Here is a 20,862-nt window from a genome sequence, read left to right on the forward strand (position 1 = left end):
AATGAATCCTGTGTGAAAGTAGGCAACGCAAAGAGAAAAAGCCCACACTTAGATCCTTTGGCGGCATTAAAATACAAACAAGAAAAATAACAGCATTGAGTCTGTTTACCAGAGCAACAACCCATCACGCGCCCCCCCTTGCGCCGATCTATCACAGTAAAACTGAATGAATCCCGTGATTCCAAAGCACCAGAAAGTAGAACAACACCGAATTCAAGCGGGAAGTCAATGGAAAAAAAAACAACGGATACTCTTCATAATTATGCAGTGAAGTTGTTTGTAAACCGTGCAACTGTAATTTCGGTGTTGACAGCAAATACAAACTTATGATTACTGTAAAAGATACACTTGGAGAAAAAAGTCCATAATGAAAGAAAAATGCTTCAAGACATTGTGATTTACCGCCTTTTCATCCTTAGAAAGGTTAGTTTCTGCTTTATGACGTTCTTTGTAAGTATAAAACCATTCTTGAGTCCCTGACAGATCTTTCTGTAAAACAAATTGAACTACTATACAGAAATACCAAACATAGCTACATAACGAACTACCTTCAATTTTTAAAATCAAATTATTAATATTCCAAGTTATTAACCCTATTATTTCTAGTAATATATCAAACAGTGTCTGATATTTGTAACAAAATCATCAAGTAAATGCATCATCACTTTAAATGGCTGTCATTTTTTATTAAATGTTGAACTGTTTACAACTCTCTCGTTTTTAATTTGGTTCAGTTGGATATTCTTTCACTGCCTTGAATAATCTAAGAAGGAAGATCTAATGATAAGAATGCACATTGCTATTTCCTTTAATAAAATTGCATTTTCGAAAAAAAAAACCTTACCACTTCAGTCTTTATCTGAGTGTCGGAAGAGTATACGTCACTATCTGGAACATAAATTATAATTGACAAAAGTCAGTTACTTGCATATTTTGGTTCGCGCGATGGTAATATGAAATAGTTCACTGTGTAAAGATTGTCTTTTAAACAGGAAATGGATGCTCTAACGTTATATTGTACAGAAGGTAAGAATCAAACCATGCTTGAGATACCTGGTGCGTTGAGTCCCGAAATTTGCGAATAGTAATCCTCTTTGTAACCGTATATCTCCTCTGAACTGTGCGCATGCGCCGAACTGAGAGCTGGTTCTGAACTGTGTCTTTTAACGTTTCTATCTAAGGAGAGAAAAGGTTTGTAATTATTTCATCAGAACAATTATTGTAATCGAATCTTTGAGAAAATCTTTAGAAGCATAGAATAAAAGAAAGCAAAATGACAGTAGACTCGATTTGACCGAGTTCGTTCATCCTGAGAGGTAATGATATGTTAAACACACACACGCCACCAAGCGGAACTCTATTATTCAATCGCTTTGACTGGACTTCATGATTCCAAAAGACCTGACAGAGTCAAAGAACATGACCGCCACCACATGATATATATATAGAAAGATGTTGTTAAAAATGTGAATACAATATTAATTTGCTTGTCAATTGAAATAGTTGTCCAAGACCTGCTTATGACGACGTTGATGAGTAATACTATCACATACTGCATTTAGTCATCACAGTGTAGAAACGATTGAACAAGTCGACCAAAACGGAAATAGCGATGTGATTTCAACCATTTGTTGAAATATGATAGACGTGGTCTTTGCTTTTGATTACGGTAACATAACGACGTTATTAACACACTTACTGATGAAATCTAAGACGAATTATCTCTTCAATATATAAACTATTGATTACTTACAGATAAAGACCAAGTCAAATGGTTTATCGCGGCCAGAAATTTGTACAAACCGGACAGAAGTTGCGGAATTGTCATTTGTGCGAGAAAGAAGCGTTTACCGTACTGTCCAGTACTGGACAGGTATAGTGACCATGCACGGACACAGCCAATTTTCTCAGAGGGGGGCCAATCCCCTGCCCCCCCCCCCCCCCCCCCCGCCATTGTGAAATTTAGCACTTCATTTTTTGCTTTTTTAAAGATTTTCCAGAGGGGGTCCGGACCCCCGGTAGGCCTACCACCCTCTGGATCCGCGCATGGTGACATATCATGCTTTCTGTTTATGCAGGTAAACTTGTGTTTGGTTAAATTTCAACAGAGCACAATTGTCTGAACAGTGTACAAACTCATTACTGTTTTTTCGGGCAAGGGTGAAAAAAAAAGTGGTAAACAATGAAAGCAGTAACAGTTTTATTAAAAAAATAAACAATGAGACAAACATTTCCAACATCTTTGGACGGTTCAAAAATCCCATGTTAAACATACGATAAAGCCCGAAACGCGTGAAAATGTTCCGAATGTAAATCGGGTGAAATAGACGCTCGTATAGTTAGATTATGCGTCTAGATTGATTAAGGTATGAAGGTATTAAATGCACCCGCTACTATTTTCTATATAAAATTAACAACTTGTAACATATTTTTATCAAATTTCTAGCCTTTCACTTCCTGCGAGACTACCCTTGTCTTGAAGGTCTGTCTTTAGGCAATCAAAATATACCCAAAAAATATGGGGTTGACCATAATGCAGTGAAACCATGGTCACGTGACTGAGACACGTGATGAAAACGTTAATATTGCGTAGGTAGACATCAGGAAATACCTACTTTCACTTTCATTTTACAAGGCAGCTTCCAATCAACTTTTGAAGCATATAACGTAGCTTAAAACCATCTGCGGACATTCCTTTTTACAATCAAGCATAAATAAACCTTATATCTGGCATGAAAATGGCCTTTACTAGGCGGGAAAATTGCACTATATATTGATATGGACTACATTCGAGTGGACCACGGAAGCATATCCGGCTAATTGCCCCCTTCATGCCTATAAGAAATACCAAAGTTTTCAAAATCGTTCTGTTGCAGTCAATTATTGTACGTAAGTCAACTGTCAACAATTTTGCCAACTTTCAGTTTGAAAGAAAGGCAACTGTTGGAATTATGCCCCATTCAGACAGACAGTCCACACCTGCAAAAAAACGTCTCACGGGCATAGATAATGCCAATTTTTCATTAAATATGGTATCATACGGCCTTACTTATCTTATTTCTATTATTCCTTTGCAAGAAACAGCTAGAAGTACAAGAAAAAAAATCGATTTCTGTCATTCTTACCTAAAATGGTGTCGCTGATGCAAAACTGAGATGTGGGGAAGCACCTTAAAAATCAGAATTTTGCCTACTTTCCGAAAAAATCTCAAATTTGCCCAAAATATGCAAATAATATGCCATGTTTGTCTTACAATGGTGCTTATTGCTCAATTCTGATCAGAAAGTACCAGTTTTACATCGGTTGAAGCAATTTTCACGAAGTGCGAATTTTTCATTTTAGGTATGAAGGTATTAAATGCACCCGCTACTATTTCTATATAAAATTAACAACTTGTAACATATTTTTATCAAGATTTCTAGCCTTTCACTTCCTGCGAGACTACCCTTGTCTTGAAGGTCTGTCTTTAGGCAATCAAAATATACCCAAAAAATATGGGGTTGACCATAATGCAGTGAAACCATGGTCACGTGACTGAGACACGTGATGAAAACATTAATATTGCGTAGGTAGACATCAGGAAATACCTGCTTTCACTTTCATTTTACAAGGCAGCTTCCAATCAACTTTTGAAGCATATAACGTAGCTTAAAACCATCTGCGGACATTCCTTTTTACAATCAAGCATAAATAAACCTTATATCTGGCATGAAAATGGCTTTTACTAGGCGGGAAAATTGCACTATATATTGATATGGACTACATTCGAGTGGACCACGGAAGCATATCCGGCTAATTGCCCCCTTCATGCCTTAAACTGGGCGAGTCTACTTACTTATTACTTGAGGATGAAAAAAAAACGTGTTTTTTAAATGTTGCTCTTAAACAAGGGTGGCGGTTGAACTACTAAAAGTACAACAACAGTTAATTCACAACAAATCATACGGTATGTTTTTATAATCAGTAGAAGCTAGTCGTATTTACGCTTATGAGACCTGTTTCACCCATAAGTAAAGAATTCACAGGTCCATCATGAAATATTTATCCCAGCGTGCAAATACTTGTCCTATTCAATATGATCGCGGCCTCAATAACGGTAAATATAAATGAAAATAACAGCGGCGTGTAAACCCAGATATTGTGTATGTCGTATAATCACATCGCTATTTCCGTTTTGGTTGTTCACTGTTTCTACACTGTGGTCATGTCAGTTTTACATACTTTTATTAGCAGCTGCTGGTTCAACAGACGCCATGAATTCATAATTCTCCTCCTCAACCGTGGAATCATTCTGAAAATATATAATTGATGATATGTACAAAGATTTTGTTTGGAGACATTCAATTTGTTCAGCAACTAATACGGGGTCAGTATAAACATGGTGTATATGCAATTGCCTCTGTAACAAAGAGCAACACATTTTGATTAGGCCTTAGGCAAAAAAAAGGCACCTATAGTAAAATCGGTATGACCTCATGGTTCGGTAGACCCTGATCAATTAATACTACAAGTAATATACAAGGAAATTCATTGATGCAAGCATCAAAGACGCCGCCAAGTGTTGTGTCTGAAGTACATTTATTGCAATATGAGAAATCACCTAATTATTAGTTTGATTATTCTGACTGGTTACAAATTATCAACATTAGCACATAATACAACTGTTAAAAGCTTGAAGAATAAGCATGTTAGAAAAGCATTACCATGCAATACAAATCCTCTACCTGCAATGACACTGACATTGCGAGTAGGGGGTCCCTTTACATACAAAATTAGAGTAAATATTTCACCAACTAAGGTCAGCACCTGTGAAAAGTTCTTAAATGCAGGAGCATGTGTATGAAGTTTCACAGAAATGCCGCGAGTTTGTTGGGAAATGAGGAAATGATGATAGATAATTATTTCAAAGTTGTGGTTCACAGAAACCATTATCTTTATTATCATATAATGTAATGAGTGTTTTCTATTCACTGATAAAGTTTCATGGACCTTAGTCACCTACATTATAGATTTCAGAATGCAGATTATACAGTTTCCGATGCCAAAACAACCAAAAATGTTGTCCAAGAAAAGAATGATATAACATGAATAATCTCTAAATTGCCCCTATTCACAAAGCAAATGTCATGAATCTTTCTTATATACTTTTGGAATATCATAGAATTCTTTCTTCTTTTTTTTTTTTTTTTTGGACGAACGGTAAACTTGAAATCCTCGTTGAACCGTAATGTTACTAGGAATATGTCAGTGTCTAGATTCAAATCTAATATTACAAGAAATTTAGCAAGCATAATAACCCACTGCCAAAGTGTAGAAAACGTTTTAATGAAAATCTTTTTTTTTAAGTTAGATGGGAATGGACAGATACAAAAACAAACTATCTATAAAAGTAAGACAAGAAAAAAAAGAAACAAGTAACAAGACATCATACAACCAGAACAACTGTCTAGTCATATAAAATTAATGAAAATATAAATTTAACAAGGAAATCTATTTGAAAGTCACTGATGCTTTGATTAGTTATGGTCCCATGGCTTTTGAAATTTCGGTCTAACCATATTTTAAAGAAGTATTAACCTGTCACTGACAAATTCAGCCAAATGATGGCCCTTTATTGCGCACCTTAGTTGCCAGTGAATATCTGTAAACAATAAGTATTTGACACATAAGCAAAAAAAAAGTCAAAGGTTAGAATCAAGATGAGTTTATAAAATATTTAGAAATTTTCTGACCAGTCGTACATGTGGACACAAATGGGAAACTCTATGCTTCAAAGTTAAGGTAACCATAACAATTATATAAATATACAACTGCAAAAGGAATCTGTAAAAATGTGCTCATTCTGAAATTACATCTCTGAACCTATAGACAAAAAATTAAAATAAGTTAACAGCGGCACTTCCTACGTTCATTTCAACATATTAAATAGATTCTCTATATGCTTATTGATTCCTTTATTTATTTTGTTAATACTTTTTCTTCAAGGAATTTTATGCAGGCAAAGTGTAATTTTCCGTATTTTTATTTTTTAATATTCTCTTCAAAGTTTACTTATTGTAAAATACATGAACGCTAGACCTCACGCGTTGCAGTATGGTATATCTGCGGTGTGTTTTATTTATAGAAAATTAGATAGGTAAGTAGGTCATGCTAAGGTCAGAAATAGAAAACTTGACTTACAGAGTAACCTCCCTTATCAATAAATCGGATCAACATTTTGACGAAATTATAGATAAAAAACTATTTTCTGCTCTACAAATAAAGAGAGAAAAGACAGATAACATTGTTTTATATCACATAATAAGTTGCATTACATACATTTCTTATGTTTTTTTGCCATTTCTTTTTGTTTATTCACTAAAATCTATTGTGCAATATCGTGGGTCATTTTATAAACTATTCAGTGTTCAGTTTATCATTCCGAAAATATTCATTACCATCTTTACAGGTTCCAAAATAAAAGTGTATCCCATATACTCGGCACCGCCTTCTGGCGGCGTCGAATCAAGGGTGAATGATTCAATGCGAAACAGATCTAAGTCCATGAATAAATAAGCAAATAGACTTCTTTCGCATTCGCCCCTTGATATGGCTGTTTCTATATCACTAACTTAGCTTAAAAACACATTTTCATCATCATTTCATTCAAAGTGTTTAAAACCGCATTCACACTACACCCTTTTACATTCCAATAATAAATGGCAACCGGCACGCGCTATACAGTGTCTACTTTTATTGTTGTTGTTGTTGACAACTTACCTACGTGCCAGACATTTTTTTCAGACAGGATGCCTTAATTGCAGGTAAGAAGGTACTAATTAAATGCCTCTCTCGGATTATTTTCTATGTAAAAACAACAATATATAAGAATTAAGTCTTTATTAGCATTTGCAGCCTTTCACTTCTTGTTAGACTACCCTTGTCTTGAAGATCTGTCTTTAGACAATTGAAAAACAACAAAAAAGGGTTGACCGTAATGAAAAGATGGTCACACGACTGAGACATCTGATGAAAATGATAATATTGTATAGGCAAAGACATTAGGAAATACTTACATTCACTTACATTTTACTCAGCAGCTACTACTTCAATTTTGAAGCATATAACATAGCTTAAAACCATCCGTAGACATCTCTTTATAATTAAGCGTCAATAAAGCTTATATCTGGCATGAAAATTGCCTTTAGGCCTAACTATAGTAAAGGAACCAGCGCGGGAGCCATCTGGTAATGGCGGACAGGTTTTTGAACACTAATTTTTTACTTGGCATGGCCACAGAGGTCTAAATTAAAGCTGGTTTCTGTTTAAATTTCATTGTGGATGTATTTTTGACATTTTGGTAGGAAAAATGGGAGATGAAGTGGTATTTGGCGGAGTGAAACTCAATTTTAGTATGAATAGTACTTCCAGGTCACAGCAGTGTGATTTGTTTGTGATTTTACAGTAAGCAAATGTGACAAGAGAAATCTCTCTTAGAAAATATATGACCCTTACTTTTCTCTTCATTTTTTATCAGTTTTATCATAACTCTTTAAAATGAGGTAAGGATTTGTTCTCTGAAATTTGTTCTCTAGCTATGTTTGGTAGCTCTTTAAAAATGTCAGTTTTATATAGAATATATAGGGAAAACTATTTACTGGTGTGTGACCTTTACTAAAAGGGAAAATGGTACTGTATTGTATGTTGACATTGGATGCATATGGCCGGCGAATTACTACCTTCATACCTACAGAGGTGAGGAGCAAGTGATTCAAAACATGACCATAACCACTCAGCCACGGGGATCCGGGGTCACAAATGACTTATACATTGAATATCGCCCGTTATATTGTTTCCAAAATCTCTATTATGAAGTTGTTAAGTTTGGTGATAGGCCTACTATCAATTAATATCTAGCTGGTTTCCTTCTTAGTAATATACCTTACTAGACTGACCGGCGTCAGATTCATTGACTTCTGTGCGATACGTTTTCGGAGGTCTCCTTGGTGGAAGTTCAAAAACATCTGTTTCTACTCCAATGCTTTTCATAGAGTTTTCTACCGGTTCCTTACCAGTATCAGTGGATTCATTGTTGATATTTACTATCTCGTAGTTTGTTGGCGGAACACGACGAACTGAAAACAGATCAGAACTGGAAGTTATTATACAACCGATCATGAGAGGATCTTAAGTCATATCAAGCCTAAGGTACTTCTGGGTAATAGCATACATAGTACGCAAACCTGGAGTAATTCTACTTGAAGAAGAATTCATCTAAATAAATGCGATGATATCAATAATGATGTAAACACGACAAAATTGATTAAAACAACAACAATAGCACGGAAATTTCTTGACCATTAACAATTCGCAAACATATCGAACTTTCTGTACTAAACGCGACTGCCGATAAGCCTTGTTTGAAAAATCGATAATCTTGTAGCTTTGATCGTTATCTTCCGTAAATTCACGTCAATCTCCGAAATTTAGCGGGGACCAATAAAACATATTTTCAATAAAATCGATATTTAAACTGCCTTAAGCTATATTTAATTAATGGCTCAATGGACAATCTTGTTTTTACTATGAAATGCTAATGGTGGTAGGAAAACGTTAGTAATTATCTAGGCAAAAAGATCTATAATATTAATTTGCGATGAGCATTTTTTTCTTTTGAGTACAGCCTATGTATAATGGATTCGTCGCGACTGCCATTCAGCCTAGCAAGGTTATAGGACAATATGTTTTCGCTTTGGGTAGCAATATATGTTGTTTTTTTTTTCTTGAAGAGGGTAGATCACTACTGTTATAAAAAAGATATGGGCCCAACTCTTTTGCTTTTTAACTGTACCATAAATGTTTTGTTTTTGTCTTGACATATATATAAGAAATTAAATTACAATGACTGCATGATGAAACTAAACAGCATTCGACACAATTCTGAAGTGAACAGATGTGACATAAAAATATTTGACATCTTCTTTTCGGCTATCCTTAAAAATAAATTAAAGCTTTGTACTATGAACCAAAGAAGTATAAAATAAAATTTATTTTTATAGCTTTGTATGAACACTGTGCATTTTCTTTTGCGGTATGTAGCATTTAATGTATCCAGGCCTCATCAATTCTTTTCTTTGTAGAAAATACTGTCTATAAAAATAAGCTTAGGCCTAATGAAACTAGAATGTGTCTGTAGGACACAGGGTGTGCCCCCCCCCCCCCCTCTACCCCCACTGGTACATTTGTCACAAATAAGGGGCAATTATTCAAATGTTTGCAGTCTTAATGGGGTATAGCCTCAACAAACATTTTATGAAAAGGATTCATTATTCTAGGCCATATAGTTTTTGAGCTATGAGCATCACAAACAAAAATCCACTATTTTGGATATTTCAAGGGCCATAACTCTGTAATAAGAGCTAAGATTCTCAAGAAGAATGCCAAGTGTGCAAGGTCACATCACGATAAAGACTCCAGCAAGGTTTCCTGAATTTACATCTAATACTTTTTGAGCTAGGCACATAATTAGATGAAAAAGTGCATTTTTTTACTATTTCAGGGGCCATAACTTTAAAAGCAGGGGGTGGAGCCAGCCAAAAAATTAGTGGTGTGCAAGTTGATATCATGATTAAGACTTTTGTAAGTTTTCAACCATTTATATTAACCATTTATATTAAATACTTTTTGAGCTAGGTGCGTCACAAGGTGAAACTGTACATTTTTGACTACATTGAATTTCAGAGGCCATAACTCTAAAAATAGGGGGCGGACCCAAATGAAAAATAGGAGGTGCGCAAGTTCATATCATGATTAAGACTCATGCAAGGTTTCATGAATCTATATCAAATACTTTTTGAGCTAGGCGTGTCACAAGGTGAAAATGTGCATTTTTTACTATTTCAGGGGCCATAACTCTGAAAATAAGGGGCGGAGCCAGACGAAAAATAGGAGGTGCGCAAGTTCATATCATGATTAAGACTCATGCTAGGTTTCATGAATCTATATCAAATACTTTTTGAGCTAGGCGTGTCACAAGGTGAAAATTTGCATTTTGACTATTCAGGGGCCATAACTCTGAAAATAGGGGGCGGACCCAGATGAAAAATAGGAGATGCGCAAGTTCATATCATGATTAAGACTCATGCAAGGTTTCATGAATCTATATCAAATACTTTTTGAGCTAGGCGTGTCACAAGGTAAAAATGTGCATTTTTGACTATTTCAGGGGCCATAACTCTGAAAATAGGGGGCGGAGCCAGACGAAAAATTGGAGGTGCGCAAGTTCATATCATGATAAAGACTCATGCAAGGTTTCATCAATTTATATCAAATACTTTTCAAGCTAGGCGCGTCACGAACTTCGGACGGACGGACGGACGGACGGACAGACGCACGGATGCACGGACAAGACCAAATCTATATGCCCCCATCACTCATGGGGGGGGGGGCACAAAAACGCGTTACAATTGTATTTTGTCTGTTTCCGTAGATGTGTGGTTTGTTTACCGGCAGCAGTAAAGTAATTCAGATACTTTGATAATACAATTTCCGGCAAAGTCCGATTATAATACGGACTTAACCGAACGCGTATGTGTAAACCAAAAATAGCATATGACGCGAAAGGTAAACAATGAATACACGTGTAAGGAATGTTTACAAACCTGAGCGGAGGTAATGCGCAAAAACAGAGTAGTTACTCACTTAGCATGGAATAAAAGGCTTTGATCATCGCTTGAAAGGGGTAAGTTATAATGTGTTTTTGTGAACGTTTTTAGTTTGTATTGCAATTGTCACTTTGTACATTTTGCTGTATTACTGTAAGTGTAACTTAATGTAGTGGTGTCAGTGTGTATTGACCCAATAGTGTATGGGAAGCGACCCATTTAGCGACCCTTTTCGTAAGTTCTGATTATTGAACATGTCTACATATCTAACTTTAGTTTGTGTGTATCCTTTCTTATTATGTATTTTGGTACATAAATCAGAATTTATTGTTTTAAGATTTTTATTTTAAGTGTAAATAATGACGCAGTTTCCTTTGTTTTAAAGTAGGCAGAACTAGGTCGAACAGTTAAAATTAAACTGGTAACGCTGAAGCAAAAGATATTAGGTTGTTTGTTTGTATATGTAACACATTGAACCAGAGATATCAATAACTTTGGGCCATAACTTTTTTGCATATAGATATCAATAACTGATAACGTACATATGCGATTATATTTCTTCATCTCGCAAGGTCAGATTCGTGACCAGGTAGCGGGCGTAGCAGCTTGGGCGTTAGGGTGAATTTAGCCTTACTCATTTTGATTATCGGGATGGCTTATTTTATGATCTGATATTTTACAGAACTTTGCCGTGGAAGTATTTGGACTAGGATTAGACTAGCCATTAAACTGATTCACAAAATTTCAACTTTTGTATTTTTTTCTCTTATTTTATGTGATAGTGACAAATGCAAGTCTATTTTAGACAGATTTTCGCAGAGAACTGGTTGTAAGATATTGGACATAGGATATAGACTGGCTACAGTCACATGTTTAAAAATATTTTTTTTATATATATCGTAGTCTAGGAGCTAGTCTAGATTAGGATGAATTGCTTCGTTAAACAACAGAGGAGTGTCGATTGCAGAGCTTATGCTTTGGCATTTTACGGGGCTCAGAAAACAGTTCAACATTTCATTTTTTTTTTACTTTCGTCGTCAGTTTAAAAAAAAAATCACTTTTACTTTATGGAATGTTAAAATTTGTCAGAGTTCGAAAATGATCACCAAGGAAAAGAACATAAATAAACACAGTCAGGCCTTTTTTATGCTGATTTTAGGGCCGAAATTCGGCCCCATTCCCCAATCTAAAAAGTATACTTTTTTCCCCACCTTGGCCAAAAATTCCCCATGCAAAAAAAAATGAAATTAGTTTTGATTTTCAGTCCTGATTTTAACAACTTTTCAGCAAATATATTCCTCCAAACAATGATTTCGCGACGTAAATTTCCCCTCCAAAAGGGTCCTGGTACCCTTCCCCAAATTTACAAAAAAAGGGCTGACAGTACACTTAACCAAACTGAACTGAAACCAGACGACATACTGAATAATAATAATAATGATAATGATGATGATAATAATAAAAATAATAATGATGATGATTATAATAATGATGAGGATTATAATAATAATAATAAAACAAACAAACATTAATCATAAGTGGCTTATATGACAGGTCACAGCTGTCAGCCATTAAACATGTTACTATTTATTTGAACTATTTTGTGACCTGATATATCCTAAAATCATTTCCTGATATATCCTAAATTAATTTTATGATAGCATCGAATGAATTCTGTGATATTTTGAAATACCGTGGGTGTATTTAGTAATATTTTAATTGTAATGAGAGATATCATTGAATGTATTTTATGAGACGCTAAAATAATTTAAATTGTTAGTCATGTTGGGTTTAACGTCACACCGACACATGTATAGGTCATATGGCGACTTTCCAGCTTTGATGGTGGAGGAAGACCCCCAAATTGCCCCTCCGTGCATAATTTCATCAAGAGCGGGCACCTGGGAAGAACCACCGACCTCCCGTAAGCCAGCTGGATGGCTTCCTCACACGAAGAATTCAACGGCCGGAGAGAGGCTAGAACCCACATTGGTTAGGGGCAAGTGATTTTAAGTCGGCGACCTGAACCACTAGGCTACGGAGGCCCCAAAATGATTTAAAGGTATCATAAATGATCTAAGAATAGCACATTTATAGGTTATTAGCTTTGTATCGGGAAATATGCACGAGTTCTGCAGCGGAAACATTGGGCGACTTTAGGAGCGCAGTATGTAATAGTTATAGTATGTGTGAGAGTGTGTTACCAGGATATATCAGAGCTAGGGGTACATCGAGGGTATTTTTCTCTGCACATATCGTCGAGGCCGGTAGGCCGAGACAGATATGTGAAGAGAAAAATAACGAGATGTACCCCTAGCTCTGATATATATCCTGGTAACACACGAGCACTACATATTATAACTGTTTTATCGCATAGTTTATCATTAAAATTTATATATCATTTTCATTTAAATTTGTTTATTATTATTTTTACTATTTTGATTCCCTTTCTGCGCCTCGCTGACTGAAACACTAAAACTTCTGTTTTAGAAAATGTGTTCCCCAGATAAAAGTACCCAACAAATTTCTGCATTGGTTTTAAATCTTTGCATTTCATTGGCCAGACATATTGTAAAACTTGTTGTTTTGTTTGTAAAAAAAAAATCAAAGAAAAAGAAACATTTGAGAAATCTCAGAATTTCATATATTTTATGTATTTCTGAATTTGGCAATAACTATCAAGTTTTTGAAATATTCTAGTTTATTTATTCTTTTACTTTATAAATGTAGGTGTTTGTGACAATTCTTTCTCTGTGAACTGTAAATTGGAGCTAAAATCATCTTTTCTTTGAAAGGAAAAAGTTATACTCCCTTGATAGGGCCTCAATAGAGAAAAAGTGTTCCAATATATATCGGAACAGTTTTACTGTGCTGATATATATCGGAACACTTTTTTTCTTATGAAACTCCATAGAGATTTCCGTGTTGATATATATCGCAACAGTTTTGTAAGATATCAGCACAGTTTTGTAGTAATAATGTGTGTTACTATGTATAACATGCTGCAAAGATCAAAGGAAAATTGCCGCACTATGCGATAATCTTCCGCTAAAGAACGAGTGCATATTTCCCGATGCAAAGATAATAACCTTTTCATTACATACGTATCTACACGTGTAAATATTATAAATTTGTTCAATAGCCTGAATAAAATTGACAATACTGAACTAAGTAAAAGAATTAATGCAACGACTCTTATTAAATGATATGAAATTCAGGCGTCAGTGCATAGAAAAATATTTACGTTTCCGGTACGATTGTAACTCAATGGAACGAGTATGTAATAAAAGAGAATATTGGATATCTCTAAATACGACTAGACTTTCTATATTCCAAAATTCATTAAAAGAAATCATGAAATACATGTAATGGTATTAATAAATCACTTTAGAATATCTCATAATAAATTTGATGTTACAATGCCGTATGTAAGTCAATAATTCATACTCGGTAGCTTTATGGTTCGGTTTTAACTTATTTAATGACGTCACGAAATCGATTTTAAGTTATCAAAAATAGTCTTTATAATTTGATACGCTGTCAAATAAAATACTCATTTTCTTAAAAAATCTTCTTAAAAAAATCAACATTGGACTACTTGGATTATCATCACAAGATCACATGCTTTATAATGAATCCGCTTAAATCGATACTCGCGACGGAATGCCATTTTGTGATCGATTGCAGGACGTTGCAGACAACATATAAGTTTCTGCTGTTGTGTAATGCATGGAAAATCTAAGAAATGTCTGCATTATGTTGTATTTTAATAATACGAAAATATGAAATGGAGTTGTAACTTTGTGCCTGTGGTTTTAAGGGTTCTCGGTAAGAATACTGTAGTGATTGTGTCTTTTTCAGTTTCCTTAAAAGTGTTTAGAATTTATGTAGATCTTATCATACATTTTATATGTAATCATGAACAGGGGCGGGGCATGAGAACCATAGGGACGCGCACACGGGCAGCTTTAACATTTATCATTCTGTTATTGCAGAAAGGATGCATTGCAAACACACGAATCCGTTTTCGATCGCAAACTGGGGATTTTGCTTTAAAAAGACAACAAAGTCAGAACACAGGGATCTGTGTCAGACTCCCACTTTCCCCTAAAAAACACACACAAAAGTTTGATACTGGCCCCTGTGAAGCAGACAGTTGCTTTGTACATTATTTCAGCAGTGTAAGGGTCATAGCATCCCGTTTTCAATGATGTTCCTTTCTGTTTCCTGTAAGATTTTTGTGTGTTTTTTTTTTTCTCTATCAGATTTCTTTAAAGTAAACATGGATGTTGATGACTGGCGGGCAGGGAAGAACGAACTGCCGGACCGCTACATGCACATGTTCGAAAACCAGATAGGGTGCGACGTGACGTTCTCTTTAGGAGAAGACAAGAAGATAGCCGCCCATAAGTTTATCCTTATAAGCAGAAGTGCCGTGTTCGAGACCATGTTCTGTGGATCCCTTGCCGAGAAAACTACCAAGGTTATAAAGTAAGTCTCTTAAAACCCTTACACTGCTAAATTTCTAAAATAGACTGGTCCATCTTTGAATTTGGGCAGTACCACTTGTTTATAAGAAGGGTGTTCACTGAAAATTTACTGATTAAACAGCGAACAGTTCAGACCATGATCAGCAGGCTGATCTTGGTCAGGCAAAATCACTTGCCGCCAGCAGGCTAAAGGTTAAAGGCATTTAGATTAGATGTGTGCGTCTCTTGTATATTATGTTCATGTCATCTATTCTCCCATTTGTACATTTTATTTGCTAGTATTACATTGGATTATTTTTATGCCCGACTTCGAAGAAGGAGGGGTATATTGTTTTGCAGATGTCGGTCGGTCTGTCTGTCGGTCGGTATGTAGACTAATCCGTTTCCGGATGATAACTCAAGAATGCTTGGGCCTAGGATCATGATAGTTGATAGGGAGGTTGTTCATAAACAGCAGATGACCCTTATTGAGGTCAGTAAGTCAAATGTCAAGGTCACAGTGACCCGGAACAGTTAAACGGTTTCCGGATGATAACTCAAGAATGCTTGGGCCTAGGATCATGATAGTTGATAGGGAGGTTGTTCATAAACAGCAGATGACCCTTATTGAGGTCAGTAAGTCAGATGTCAAGGTCACAGTGACCCGGAACAGTTAAACGGTTTCCGGATGATAACTCAAGAATGCTTGGGCCTAGGATCATGAAAGTTGATAGGGAGTTTGATCATGACCAGCAAATGACCCCTATTAATTTTGAGGTCAGTAGGTCAAAGGTCAAGGTCACAGTGATCCGGAACAGTTAAACGGTTTCCGGATGATAACTCAAGAACCCTTGGGCTTAGGATCATGAAAGTTGATAGGGAGGTTGGTCATGACCAGCAGATGACCCCTATTGATTTTGAGATCAGTAGGTCAGAGATCAAGGTCACAGTGATCCGGAACAGTTAAACGGTTTCCGAACGATAACTCAAGAATGCTTGGGTCTAGGATCATGAGTATTGATAGGGAGGTTCATCACGACCAGCAGATGACTCCTATTGATTTTGAGGTCAGTAGGTCAAAGGTCAAGGTCACATTGACCCAGAACAGTAGAACTTTTGTATACAGTGACCAAATAATTTCTGTTTCTGGATGATAACTTGAGAACGCTTGGGCCTAGGATCACGAGACCTGATAGGGAAGTTGATCATGATTTTGATGTCAGTAGGCCAACGGTAAAGGTCGCAGTGACCCGGGACAATTAAATGGTTTCCAGACGATAACTCAAGAATGCTTGTGCCTAGGATCATGAAAGTTAATAGGGAGGTTGATCATGACCAGCAGATGACCCCTATTGATTTTAAGGTCAGTAGGTCAAAGGTCAAGGTCACATTGACCCAGAACAGTAGAACTTTTGTATACAGTGACCAAATAATTTCTGTTCTTTGTGCAATTACTGAATGCATCAAGGGGGGCATTTCGTGTTCTACGAGCTCTTGTTCTAAGAAAGATTTCTTATTCTGACTGCCCCTAAAGAGTCGGTGGTTGTCACTGAGGCGCCATGCGACATGCAATTTTGAGTAACCGACACCATTGTCCGTCGGTCTCATAAATTCTACTCGCATTATAAATCCATTTTTTTCCGTTGAAAAGTTGAAATATCTTAATTCTTGGTGACAGAAATAAATAATTTTTACTGTTTATTTTTACAGGATTCCAGACATTGAGGTTGAGATATTTATGGCGTTCCTGAAGTTCATGTACATGTCAGAGATAGATCTCAATGATCAGAATACCCTACCAATCTTATACGTGGCCCGGAAGTACTGTGTCGAGGATTTGGTGAAGATCTGCGCGGATGTTTTACGTGCGAAAATGACGCCGGAAACAGTTTGTGAAATTTTGGAGCAAGCCCACACTTACGACATAAACGACCTGAAGAATATGTGTTTGCAGTTCATATTTGAGAACGGAAACTCCGTTCTTATGTCTGCTGGTTTTAAAGAATTGTGTTTCGACTGTGTGCAGCAGATAATCAAATCGAACGACCTGTTTGTGGAGGAAAGTGATGTCTACATGGCTCTCACTTCCTGGGCAACTAAAGAATGCGCCCGAAGAAACCTTGAGACACACGGGACCAACAAACGTGCTGTTCTCGGTAGTCTGCTTTTCAAAGTACGGTTTCCAACAATGGACCGCATTTTTTTCACTGATGTTGTGTCAGCAGACGACATTCTAACAGACTCCGAGAAGATCGCATTGTTTCAGCACATGTTTGGGTCATTTAGCAAGCAAGATCTCGTATTTCCTGACGTGAAACGAGAAGCACGACTTATCAAGTGCATGCGGTTTCCGAAGAATGAACACGGTGGCATATGCTGTGAACCTGGCTTCAAGAACTCGAACTTCGGCATTGACGTACGTTCGTCAGAAGACATAATGTTACAAGGACTGATTCTATTTGGTGCATGCTCTAGTTCCACCGGGTCTAACCAGTCAGATTCCGTTTTCAAAGGAATGTCTCCTGCTAACCCAGTAGAAGACCAGCATGTGAAAATTGTCATTTCCGGTGTTCCACAGCACCAGTCAGAAACGCTGACGTTTGAATACGACAACGTCGATGTCCCGTTACAAGAAGTATACCACCTGTTCCTTAAGGAACCGGTACTGCTGAAGAAATGTCGCTTGTATGCAATCCAGGTCAAACTGGATTTGTTTCTTCCATATCAGACATACAGCGGAGTAAATGGGCTTTCAGAGGTCGACAGCGGATCAATCAGATTCAACTTCCATACCCACCAGTCTTTGATAGCTACGACAGTAGAAAAAGGTCAAATAGCCGGACTACTTTTCTGTAAGGTTCCGGACCCAGAGCGCAATGAAACTTCACTGTCTCCACGTGGCTCGCCGGTGAAACGGGACATGAGAGAAGATTTTCGCTCTTGTTTTACCAAGAAGGAACTTTTTCCATCAAGCTCTTATTAGACCAGGAATCTAGAATTTCGCAGAAGTAGTCACGAGTTCATCAGTGTGATAGTAAATCAGATAATTCGTACACACGTGCGTATAATATGTATTGAAGGCTTTTTGTGTAAAATTGCATTTACCGCTTTTTAATATTTTGTATATACATATATATCATAATACAAAACTGAAAGACAGATTAATTAGTACTAGTGCATATAATAATCAGAATCTATCCCAAGCTTTTTGATGCTGCTGTATTATGTATCACCATTGGATTCATATCTACTTCTGAGTGCCTATTTATGAAAGACAAAATGACATTTTTCGGAAGGGAGACATTAATGTAACGTGCATGAATGTGGACATATTCAAGAGTTACTTCTCTTCCATATGTTTTGTATATAAGCAGATGATAATACCATTCGTTATGTTTGTTAACCGTCTATAAACACTTAAGATGCTATATAGTATTATTTTCCTCACTATGTGGGGCCATATTTATTTCTGTCAGGGCGTCCGTTCCGTCCTTTTGCCCGTCACAATATCGTTACCGCTGTACGTTGATATCAGTTATCAGGTAGTCACTACTTTAAGCCTTCTCCATTATCTTCTTAGCCTCTGAATGGTTTTCAGATGAAATGGTCAATAATGTTAACACGAAATGAAAAGAACAACTTTCGGCCACTTTATTTTCATTCTCATCCATCAGATGTTCGTCAAAATCCCGAGACCGGGGAACCACGGTAGACCTCTGGTATGCGAGAATGCTTTATTTTAAGATCAAAGTCAAACACTACAGATACGTCAAAGGTCAAATAAATCGAACAGTTGCTCAATATTTTGTAAAATCTTTAAAGATATTTTTTGTTTCTTGGCTGAACTGTGAGACGTGCAGAATGCAGCTTTTGGTCAAGGTCAGTGTCACAAAGGCTATTTCCATGTCTGCGAAGTATATTAAGCTCCTAAAATGTTTAAAAATGAGATCAAAGGTCAGTTGTGTTTAACCAGTTAAATCAGTATTATCGGTATTACCAGGCACTTACTGTAAACATGCGAAGACACCTTAAAGTTATGTCAGTTTAAGGTCAAGGTCATCTGTTCGTGCTTTAGCCAGATATTGTGTGTAAATTCACCCGTCCATTTAGTGTACTATAGGGAGACATTTGCTTCTTTTCTAGAAGAATCTGGTCTGAGTGTGTTAACTGCTTCATCCATTGTATGTACATCTCCCGTCAGTTTTATTTTTCATATAATCAAAATTAGTACTTGATTAGAGGCCGTCTTCAGCAGTTCTTTTTCATCCGAAAACGGCCGCAAGATTTTCATATGTAGATTTCCTCATAATTACTCTAAAGTTTATGGAGCTATTTCATGTTATTTGTGATATGTCTTGTAATAGATATCATTTCTTCCCTGTTGTTAGAAGCGCCGTTTATTGCTTATATCTTTATCAGCGATTTTATTGCATTACAATAAATACATCGTACCAAAGTATGTTTTTCTGTTGATACTGTTTGGCAAGCGGTTTCAGATTGTTTTTTTTTCCTAATTAGTAAATAGCCAGTTTTTCATTTAGTTGGTAGACATATGGCGAAAGATAGAAGTAACCTTTGTCCAATTAGTAGGTAGTAGGTGAATTAGTAGGTATGGTCAAAGGTGAAAAGTTTCGATTGGCCTTATTTCCGACAGTTGATGTAAGCTGGAGCGCTGCACGAATGAGGCTAAAATGCGCAATCCTATTCATGCCAGTTGTAATGTCAGACAGCGGCGGCATACACTTTATTTGTGGAATCGAATGAGATACATATTCCGTTCCATTTCATTCAAGTATCTCATTCCATTGCATTCCATTCCAAAACTTACTGATTTGTTTACATTTTTAGGTCATATCTCATTGCCCTTTGTAACAGATTGCCAAACAAAAGTTCAACTTCGGATAGACTGAATTGGTTCATTGAACTGTTAGACAATCTCCAGGGATATGATTTGCAGAAATTTATCTCACAGTTATGTTATTGTTAAATTTGAAGTTACTCAGATGGCTATGTTAGTGGGTTTTTTTACAGGAATATCAAGGTCATTAGATTCCTTTTGGGTCTGATTTTATTTCATTAAGGAGGAAGAGGGCGGGGAGGGGAGGGGGCCGGGGGGAAGGGAGTGATATCAGAATGGATTATTTGTTTTGCTTTGAAACATTGAAACATAGGGCCAGCTTATTTATTCTGACATTAATTTGGAGTGCTGGTCCCTCATGCGGGGGGCCTGGGTTCGATCCCGAATCCGGGTCGGAGCATTTCCCATGGGTTTGGTCAGGGAGTTTCTTCTATGGCCATCACCCCCTATCTCTGTTCCAATGAGGGAAATTGTTACTTCATATGGGAAATTGTGTACCAAGTACTGGTAAACTGCGGTAGCTTGCCCAGAAAGGCATTCGACAAAATATGGAGTGGAGTCTTGGAGTGGAGATTTTGGAGTGACCTTGGAGTGGAGTCATGGGGTGAGATTTTTAGCTCGACAATTCGAAGAATAGTCTAGCTATTCTACTCACCCTGGCGTCGGCGTCGGCGTCGGCGTCGGCGTCGGCGTCACACATTGGTTAAGTTTTTGCATGCAAGTACATACAGCCATCAATTAAAGGCATATAGCTTTGAAACTTATTTTTTCTTTTTCTAGGTCAATTACCAACCTCTCTGGGTCAAGTCCCATAACTCTGACATGTATTTTGAGCAAATTATGCCCCCTTTTAGATTTAGAAAATTTTGGTTAAAGTTTTACATGCAAGTTA

The 20,862-nt window shown here is 36.7% G+C and overlaps 2 protein-coding genes across 3 annotated transcripts in view; one reads left to right on the forward strand and one right to left on the reverse strand.

Moving 5' to 3' along the window:
* Nucleotides 1-20,862, reverse strand: part of LOC123534713 (uncharacterized) — a 38,477-nt gene that overhangs the window by 1,048 nt on the left and 16,567 nt on the right. Inside the window, exons 6-10 of the mRNA XM_045317078.2 lie at nt 7,921-8,114; nt 4,222-4,291; nt 1,054-1,176; nt 845-888; nt 403-489 (exon numbers count right to left, since the gene is read on the reverse strand). Of these exons, the coding sequence (XP_045173013.2) occupies nt 403-489; nt 845-888; nt 1,054-1,176; nt 4,222-4,291; nt 7,921-8,114 (518 nt within the window). The remainder of the gene's footprint in view (nt 1-402; nt 490-844; nt 889-1,053; nt 1,177-4,221; nt 4,292-7,920; nt 8,115-20,862) is intronic.
* LOC123534716 (BTB/POZ domain-containing protein 6-B-like) lies at nt 10,565-19,569 on the forward strand. Of its 2 annotated transcripts, none has more exons than XM_045317083.2 (3): nt 10,565-10,720; nt 14,909-15,134; nt 16,823-19,569. In XM_045317083.2, exons 2-3 carry the CDS (start codon nt 14,926-14,928, stop codon nt 18,093-18,095), a joined length of 1,482 nt encoding a protein of 493 aa, XP_045173018.2. In that variant the 5' UTR covers nt 10,565-10,720; nt 14,909-14,925; the 3' UTR covers nt 18,096-19,569. The 2 variants fall into 2 exon arrangements, with proteins under 2 accessions (XP_045173018.2, XP_045173017.2); XM_045317082.2 differs by lacking the exon at nt 10,565-10,720 and adding an exon at nt 14,357-14,471.

The sequence above is a fragment of the Mercenaria mercenaria genome, chromosome 12, assembly GCF_021730395.1.
Source record: "Mercenaria mercenaria strain notata chromosome 12, MADL_Memer_1, whole genome shotgun sequence".
Classification (NCBI taxonomy): Eukaryota; Metazoa; Mollusca; class Bivalvia; order Venerida; family Veneridae; genus Mercenaria; species Mercenaria mercenaria.